The sequence below is a fragment of the Chaetodon trifascialis genome, chromosome 22, assembly GCF_039877785.1.
Source record: "Chaetodon trifascialis isolate fChaTrf1 chromosome 22, fChaTrf1.hap1, whole genome shotgun sequence".
Taxonomy (NCBI): Eukaryota; Metazoa; Chordata; class Actinopteri; order Chaetodontiformes; family Chaetodontidae; genus Chaetodon; species Chaetodon trifascialis.
The window spans coordinates 4131833-4140201 of NC_092077.1; the positions used below are offsets into that span (position 1 = coordinate 4131833).

General features: G+C 46.4%; 1 protein-coding gene across 1 annotated transcript; it reads right to left on the reverse strand.

The window, feature by feature from the left end:
- Positions 1–712: 712 nt before the first annotated feature.
- Positions 713–8158, reverse strand: net1 (neuroepithelial cell transforming 1). Its single transcript, XM_070992408.1, has 9 exons — positions 7856–8158; positions 4907–5014; positions 4618–4782; positions 4020–4082; positions 3612–3785; positions 3248–3505; positions 2979–3149; positions 2588–2774; positions 713–2488 (listed from the first exon to the last, which is right to left on the reverse strand). Exons 1-9 carry the CDS (start codon positions 7946–7948, stop codon positions 2040–2042), a joined length of 1668 nt encoding a protein of 555 aa, XP_070848509.1. The 5' UTR covers positions 7949–8158; the 3' UTR covers positions 713–2039.
- Between the last annotated feature and the right edge of the window lie 211 nt (positions 8159–8369).

Genomic DNA, 8369 nt, shown 5'->3' on the forward strand with positions numbered 1-8369 from the left:
AATGGAAATCACAGAGCTGAAAAAGTGGGTTGTTTCCATCAATAAAGATACTGTCAACAAATAAGATCGTTCAAACAGGGAGCAGACGGCCATGTCGCAGTTTGAAAAAGCAAATCCTGGCTAATACCTACACTGGAAATGTTTCTTTTGGCACCTACATGGAACTGACTGTTTAGTTTAGCACGGTCATAAATCAATAGGTATCTCCTTCCTCTGCCTTCATTTGGGGCACTCCTCTATTCAGAGTCCTGTGAGTCATACAAGGTTTAGCTTAGTTTAGCATGAAAGCTGGCAGCCGGGGAATTTAGTTTACAACTAGCCTGGCTGTCCATAGGCATCCGAAATACATCTGAAGCTTGTTTGATTAATCTGTACAAAAGCTGAAGTGCAAAAAGGGGTTCCTCCAGGAAGTCAATGCACAAACCACAACATATACTTCTGTTTTTTATGGGTTAAACAAGTGAGATGTCACATGTAAAATACTGCACTTTTACAGCACAGTGCTAGTACACAGATTTTGTTATCTTTGGACAGAGCCAGGCTGGCCATTTCTCTCTGCCCCAAGTCTTTATGCTAAGCTAAGCGGCTACTTACTCTAGCTTCATGTTAAGTGTAGAGACATGAGACTCTGGTGTCAATATCTCATCTAAGTTGGCAATAACAGCTTATGCTTGAAGTCAGAGGAAGAAAAATAAAGACATGAAACAAAAAGTTCAGTTGCAAATCTTACACAGATCTTTATTGCTCTTTTAATTACATAAAGGTTGTGGCAAACAAGTTGCCCTTTTCTCTTTTCTTTTTTTCACCTCAACAACAAAAGCCTCCTTTGCACACATACGAAAACCTTCTTCTTTGTCTCCCTTCTCTCACTTACTTTGTTCCATCGATTAAACTCACTTGATTTTTACCATCTGTCATCCATCTGTAAGCAAGATATCACATCAACTTATACAGAAAGTTAATGGAGTTCAACATCGTGCATTGACAGTCCAAACCACAGCTTTATCCATCTTTACACTTTTCTCTTCAGCCTTCAACAACATTCTCTTACTTTCATCTACCAGTCTTTTACATGTTTAACTGTCCCGTCCCTCAGGACAGGTAAATACATCCTGCTGCCTCTACTGGTGCAAGCAATGTCCACAACTAAAGCTCCATGCAAGATGCTACACTGAAAAGTGATGGTTCATTCTGAAAACTCAGCTTTTTAAAAACCAACATGGCTCAGTTCAAATTTTTGTTTCAAAACAAAACTCCTCATCTCATCTCTGACACGATTTGGACATCAGATGACTTGCTAACTTCATAGCGATGTCTTTGATGTAACAGAGAGAAAATGACATCCCATCTGTTACTGGATTTAAATTAATGCCTCTGACTGGACTGCTGTAAATGCAAAAAAACAAAATAGTGGCCCGGTTTTAACATCTGTCATTAAGGAATGTTTAAAAATAAGACGCGTCTTCTGATTGATCCAAAAATCAGACTTTTACAGAGGAATTTGTAGCTTTGTGTAGTACATCTCATTGTTTTTTGGCAATTCTCTTCCTTTCTTGCCTGCTAAACATGCTCAAATTTTCAAATAACTTCACCTAAAAGCTAAAACAGTGCTGCTTTATGATACCTAAAAAAATACTACAATAAATTTTAGAATATAAAAATGTAAATCTTTCATTAGCCCCCCCATAAGGTCTAAAATAATGCTTAAATATCAAATTAATAGTAAACAGGATTGAATGCACCACCTCTATCTCACGACACACAGATTCGTGTGTCAAATGTGTGTTTGCCTCCCGTGATGCTTCCCTTTTTCAAGCCGGTGGAAGCCGTGCACTTCTCTCCAGAATACTGTGTCTCTGTGGGATGCACGTGGAGGGAGGTTTAAGGTAAATAGCTGCCGAAGAGGACAGTAACACAGAACACTGTTGTAATAGTACGCACGCACGCAGACACACATAAATACAAGTCCCACACTTCTCCACGTTGTTTTCTTAACATTTATGTACAAAAAAGTCCACCCAGGAGTCCATTTTCTCCTTTCACACCATCGTCTCTTTTCTCTTCCCTAAAGAATACAGGGACTTCTTGTCCTTTTTGGTTTTGTGTGTTGTGGGAGAGGAGAGTGGCGACGACGAAGATGATGATGTCACCGATGAGGACGATGAGCAGGATGAGGGGGACGTCGTAGTGGGGCTGGGTGTGGTGCTGTTGCATGGTGAGTTGGGGGCGGACTGAGAGGTCGGCTGCGGGCAATTCTCGTCCGCTTCTTCCATGTGGACGATGGCAGAGGCGGAAGAAGGGCGGCGCTTGGAGCGAGCGTCGCTTTGAGGCGGGGAGGGCGTGGAGGGCTCGCTGAGGGGCCGGTGGACGGAAATGGCACTGCGAAGGCAGTTGAGCCACTGCTGCTTGTGGAAGATGTCGTTGACCTGCAGCGTGTGGGACTGTGCCTGGCTCGGGTCTTGGGAACGCACGCGGAAAATGTTCTTGGCTGTGGAAAAAGCGAGAAAAAGTATGATTAGCAAACTGACATACTGGACACAAGACATTCTATAGTCCTATATGAACTGCTTGAACCTTCAAGCCTCACCTTTGTCTGCGTTGCTGAAAGCGCCTCTGAAGGAACCGCCCATTCTGACGTCTCCATCCTGCAGGTCCTCCAACACCAGATCCTGCACTGGGATTGGCTGCCGGTAAACCTGGAAACAGTGGCGCTCGTTCCTGGTGACGGGGCGGGTCAGAACCAGCAGCTTGGTGAACAGGAACACATGCAGCTTCTGAAAAATAAAAAGAACAACAAAATTAAAAAGAGAACATGAGACCAGAGGATTTTATATAACCACCAACATACTTTATTTATGGCTATCAAAGTCTGCATCGTGTGGTTAAATCACTGGGAGGCAGTTACAGCCTGACTGCCTAATATGGGATGTGAGCGTTGTGTTGATGAGAGATGAGAAGTGTGTGTGTGTTGTGCTCACCGTGCCGCTCTTGTTACGCAGTTCTCCGTGACACAGCAGGCTCTTGCACTGCTCAATGCGAGCGTCTCTCTGCCGGTCGTCCAGATACTCCAACTTGTCAATGTAGTACTGGCACTCAGACTCTCCCTTCTTCATGTTGATGTCAGACAGCACACCCTGGATGACGGTAATCTGAACACACAAGGGATCAAAGCATTCAGCACATGTCCTAAGATAACTTAAAGGTATTACCACATCCTGTCAAAATCAAGTTTGCGTCCTCAACTCACCGCTTCCTCCAGGCTGGCAGCGTCTGGGTGCTCTGGTGGAGTGTGTTTCAGTATCTCTTTGAGCAGCAGTGGGTATTTGACCAGGCGAGAGCGCGGGATGTCCAGGAAGCTCCACAGGTCCAGCTTCCTGCTGAAGGGCGACTCAAGGCAGCGCTGCAGGAAGTCCTGCACCCGCCGGTCCTGCTTCTTCTGGTCCAGCAGTGCCTTGGCTGCCAGCTGGTTGCTGCAGTAGTCCTTGTAGGCGTTAAGCCTCGGCAGCTGGGATGGAGATGCAACACATTTACTAATGCTGCCTTCCTTACTGGAAACCCATTTGAGTTTTGACAGAATGACACAGGTCGAGGTACTTCGACGTGACACTTACCCAGTTTACGACTATCTGTCCGATCTGGCCCACAGTCCCATCTTGCCCTGTGGCTTTGGAGAGCTGGGCCAGGAGGTCCTCATGCAGAGGGATGTAGGCATCCAGGTTACCAAAGATGTGAGTGAGCTCCTCCTCGGACATAATGGAGAGCTTCAGCATTGGGTCATGGTACGCCTGTGTACAGAAGCAGAGCCAAACCAGTCAAATAACAACATCCCATCAGGCCAGGCCGGGATGAATACTAAGAATAGCTTTTGAAGAGCTGTAGGGGTACAAGGGAAAGACAGAGGAATAATTCCTGCCTTTTTATAGTTTCTGGCTTGGCTATGTGGAAAGCATGCCAGACTTTGATTTAATCTGTTTGCTTTATATGTACTCCCACTGCCTCGAAGATTTAAAAGTACAAACCTTGCGTGCGAGCTGGAGGTCCTCAATCAGGTCCTGTTCTCCACGAGACAGCTCAAATATGGCCTGAGGAAAAGGAGGAGGAGGCACAAAAAGATACTTTTTTAGCAAAACACATGAATCACAATGTCATTACATTATTGCAACCAACAGCCATTAGACTAAATCCAAAACTGTGCTGGTGCCAAATGGCTGAGGTAAACTTTGCAATATATCTGGCTGCTCTCTTTTTTGCTCTCTGGGTTAAAACTGTTCAAAGTTAATGGCTTTTGACAGTTGGCTAAGATGTCTGACATATACAGGATAAGTGGGGAGGTAGAGCATGAGAGCACCAGTTTGTTGGCTTTCCAGGTATATGTGAGCTTACACACACTGGGCAATGATCCCTGTATGGCCTTTAGCCCCATTTAGACTATTTGACACAAATACTACAGGGATGTGTGAAAGTAGTCTGGTAGACAGGTATAACCCACTACTGTCTGGATTTCTGGCTTGGGATACTCAGTTATCTACAACTACACTTTGTCCCTTAGCAATCTCACTATGTTTGACAACTTTTCTGCCATTTCCGTTGTACGTCCATGTCACTGCTGATTCTCACCTCCTGTCGCTTGATCTCTTTGGTGGAGAATGTTCCCTTCTGGTGGATATCTAGCGTCTCCGACCACAGTGTGCTGTTCCTCCTTTTGGGCGGTGTGGGGGCCGCTGCCTTGCTGCAAGGCTTCTGGGGCACGCCCGGCGACTTGCCATCGCCCCGGAATGAGGCCTGGAGATGGGAAAGAGGAAGCCCCAGATGTCAAACATGTTGCAATTGGAAGCCGAGTCGTGTGGTGCAACATGCAGAGCAGCAGAGATGTTCCTTGTCGAGAGGAGTTGTCACAGGGGCTTACCTGGATGGTCTGGCCGAAGCGCCGGACGGCCCCATTCTTCACCGGCGAGATGAGGTTGGCTAGCGACGTCACCCTGCCGAGAGGACGGACACGCTTGTTGCTGGGTTCCTGAAACGGAAGGAGAGATTAGTCAGGCAAATTTGTCATACTTCATTTCAAAGAAAAGCCGTAACTTTTCATTCTGTGTGCAGCAACACAGAACCAATTGATCCATCAGTAATGTCAGCAGTCACTCCAGACCCTCCCTTGTGGCTCCCTTGTGATAAAACACATCAAGTCCAGCCATAAATCCTCATTATTGACTCCACTCACTGCTTTCGGGCATGGAAAGAGGAGTAGCTGGAGCCGAGGTTGAGCCGCAGGCAGACAGACTGGCGGACCAGTGGACAGACAGAGATACTGGGGAGAAGGAAGCAGCTCCAGCAGCTGTTGGCTCCATTATGAGAAGATTCTTGAGCCAGGCCAGCCCACTGAGCACAAAGACCCTTTCTGACTGCTGATCTACAGGGGAAGGGGGTCTGGAGGAATGCCAGGAATGCACGAGACCCTGCTCTCAGCTGTTCAGCACCCCTCCCAGCACACACTCTGCTACTATCTAGCCCGACAACAGCTACAATTCCTCTTGAGAATGGATCTGCACCATCACTCATACAGTGTGAGATAAATACTTCCTGATTGCTCCAGCTCTTTAACTGCCTTTCCCACAGAGACAAAGCAGTATGGACAGTGTGGCAGTATGTCAGGCCTGCTGAGTAAAACAGACCACCGCTGTGAGTCGGGGAAAGGAGCAGCACTCATAAACCGACAGATCTGCCCCCTCTCAAGTGTTTATACACTCAGGCGTCGCAGGGGGTGTACAGCGGTGTTTATGGCTACAAGTCGAGACAGGCTCTTCAGCAGTCCTTGCGTGAGAGCAGCACTACACCTGGGCCAGGTGACCCCCCTCCCCCTCACCCAGCCCTGAGGCTGGGAGAAAGGAGAGAACAGTATGGCCTTGTGCCAACAACAACAGGCCACAGAAATCAAAGAGCTGAAGATCTGAGGTAATGATTTCAGCCTGCAGAGCCTCTTCAAAAACATGACAGGCTGAGACATCCACAGCAATAATTAGCATTTCCAAAGTTTGCACTCGCCAAAAAAACATTTTTTATTTTCAGAACTTCACACTAACAAGGGTGCTAAAATCAATCACCGCACTGCTAAAAGCTGCTTGCGTTTTCTCCTGACTCAGGCCAAATGGGATTTTGCATTGGCTCAGCGAATCTGGGAAACAGAGCAGCCATTGAGGCTCCGGGCTCTGCAGACACAGCTGTGGAACAGATCTGCACAGTCTGGTGTGGCCTCTGAGCTGCTGTGGCTGTGGTTGAATCATGGTCTGCTGTGGTCAGGGTCTCAACACTGGACAGGAAAGCCAGACAGCCTTGAGAACTTAGCAAGCCCTCTAGTGGTGGGAGGCAGCAAAGAGATGCCACATGTCACTTGCTTTGTCTGTGGTCCACATACAAAGACTTTTTTTTTTTACTTGTCTGTTGGGACTAGATTTGTCTGACTCTAATCTGTGACCAATTACTAATAGCAGACCCTGAAAATAAAGTAAAAAGCTACAGATACAGGAGGATGGGGGTTTCCAAAGTTGATTTTATAAACTTGCGTTGGTCGCTGTGCTATTACTGTCCTTTTAGAAGCAGCCAAAACATAACAAAAAGCCACTCTGTTTATCGGCTGTAAAGCGAAACAATGCAGACAGACAGGGAAAGTTGCTATTCAAGGCAGTCTGACCCAGGAACTCTGTGAAGTTACTGCGAGTCTGGCTCACTTCAGGAAACCAGACAGATCCGGGGTTTGTGCTGCACCTAACTATCAGCTGAACAATGACTCTCCAGACATACATTCAACTGCTAAACTAAGATGAAAACCTCATATATATCAGGAGTTTTATTTAGGGATCCCAGGAGCTCTTTCCCGTGCCCTTCCTTTGATGTAACCTCATGAGTGCTGTGAGCTAATACCCCAGATGTGTCCCTGTGATTACACCACAGCTTGAGCTGATAGGAGCTGAGAACAGAACAGCCACACCACAAATAAACGAGTCGAGGTCATCATTAAGTCAGCGCAGGGACGAGAACAATGTGTAAAGCTGAGAGAGTTGTGCAACTCTGTGAGAAGAGGACTCACTTCATGAATTGTCCTTGGACTTCTCCTTTATCATGTGGTTTACTGTCAATGAAACCTCACCTTCCTGAAATCTCTTCCGAAAGAGAAACATGCAAGCCTCAAAAGGGGAAGGAAGGGGCTGGAGTGGTGGCTTTGATAAGAACAGAGAGCACACCTAGGTTTCAACACCTGTGTTCCTTTAATTGTGCTTGCAGCTGAAGGAATGCTCTCAGGCTGCGGTGCTGAATCTGCCTCAACCTGGTCTGACTTAAAATATCAGAGGTCAAAAGCAATTTAATCCTAGGCAGGAGTGAACCAAAAGGATAAAGGGATGTTGACTGAGTGGTTGCCCCCTGCTGCTTCACTGTTTGTGGTACTTTGAGTGTCTTGACTTTTCCGATCTCTCTGTATCTCACCACGGCTGAACTGCCTGCTGGGATGCATATTTAAGAACAGACCCGGAATACACAACACTGAGGGGGTCAGCTCTCTGCTTACAACTTCATAGGTGCAGTGTAATCCAATGATTAACTTTTTCAAGTTAGGCAGTATCTCACGCATTGTTTTACTGCCCAGGCACAAAGTTCAAAGTCTCATATTACAAGCACACACACACACATTAACACACACACAAGCACTGTGTGCCTAAGTCAGATAAAAAAGGGTTAGGCGCTGATTCACTCACCATCTGGCTTCATCTCAATGAGTTTCAGTCAAACATTTACTGACAGACACAGGTGTGAACTGAGCAAAAGAGAAATATCACCAACAATCGTGTGTGTTTTCACATCTCACCTCTGACTCTTTGTTGGCTTGGTTCTGGTAGTCTATCACTTGCAAAGTCCGTTTGATAGGCACCAAGCTACCCAGTTCATCGTAAGCCACCATAGCTTTCCGTAAAAACACAATATCCTTTTTAATCCAGGCAAGTCAGCTCCAAGTAATCCACATCAGAGAAAAAAGGGATTCAATGAAAATCGTGAGAGGACAAAAAACTGAAATAAATTATTACACCTCTCCCCTATGCATACTCTCCCTCTGTCACGGGACTGGGCTCCCTCTGTGCTCTCTTCACACTCTCTTTCTAAACTTTGGTCTGAGGTTGACTGAGGGAGGAGGGCTTTATACCGGGAGGAGAGAGCCAGGGGAGGAGCAAGTCTCTGCTCAGCCGTCATGGCTGCAGATGAGGCACGTATTGGATTTACTTGGAAATGAAGAATAGCTGCCCGCAGGCTCTGTTGATCCATCCACTCAAAGTGAAAACAGTAGTGAGAATTTTTAAGATCATGGGTAAAGCTTACTGCTAAAC

Coding starts and splice junctions, on each gene's coding strand:
- net1 (XM_070992408.1), bottom strand. CDS start 7,948: ATGGTGGCTTACGATGAACTGGGTAGCTTGGTGCCTATCAAACGGACT. Junction 5,015..7,855: donor AAGCCAACAAAGAGTCAGAG/GTGAGATGTGAA, acceptor CTTCCGTTTCAG/GAACCCAGCAACAAGCGTGT. Junction 3,506..3,611: donor GACAGATAGTCGTAAACTGG/GTAAGTGTCACG, acceptor TCTCCATCCCAG/CTGCCGAGGCTTAACGCCTA.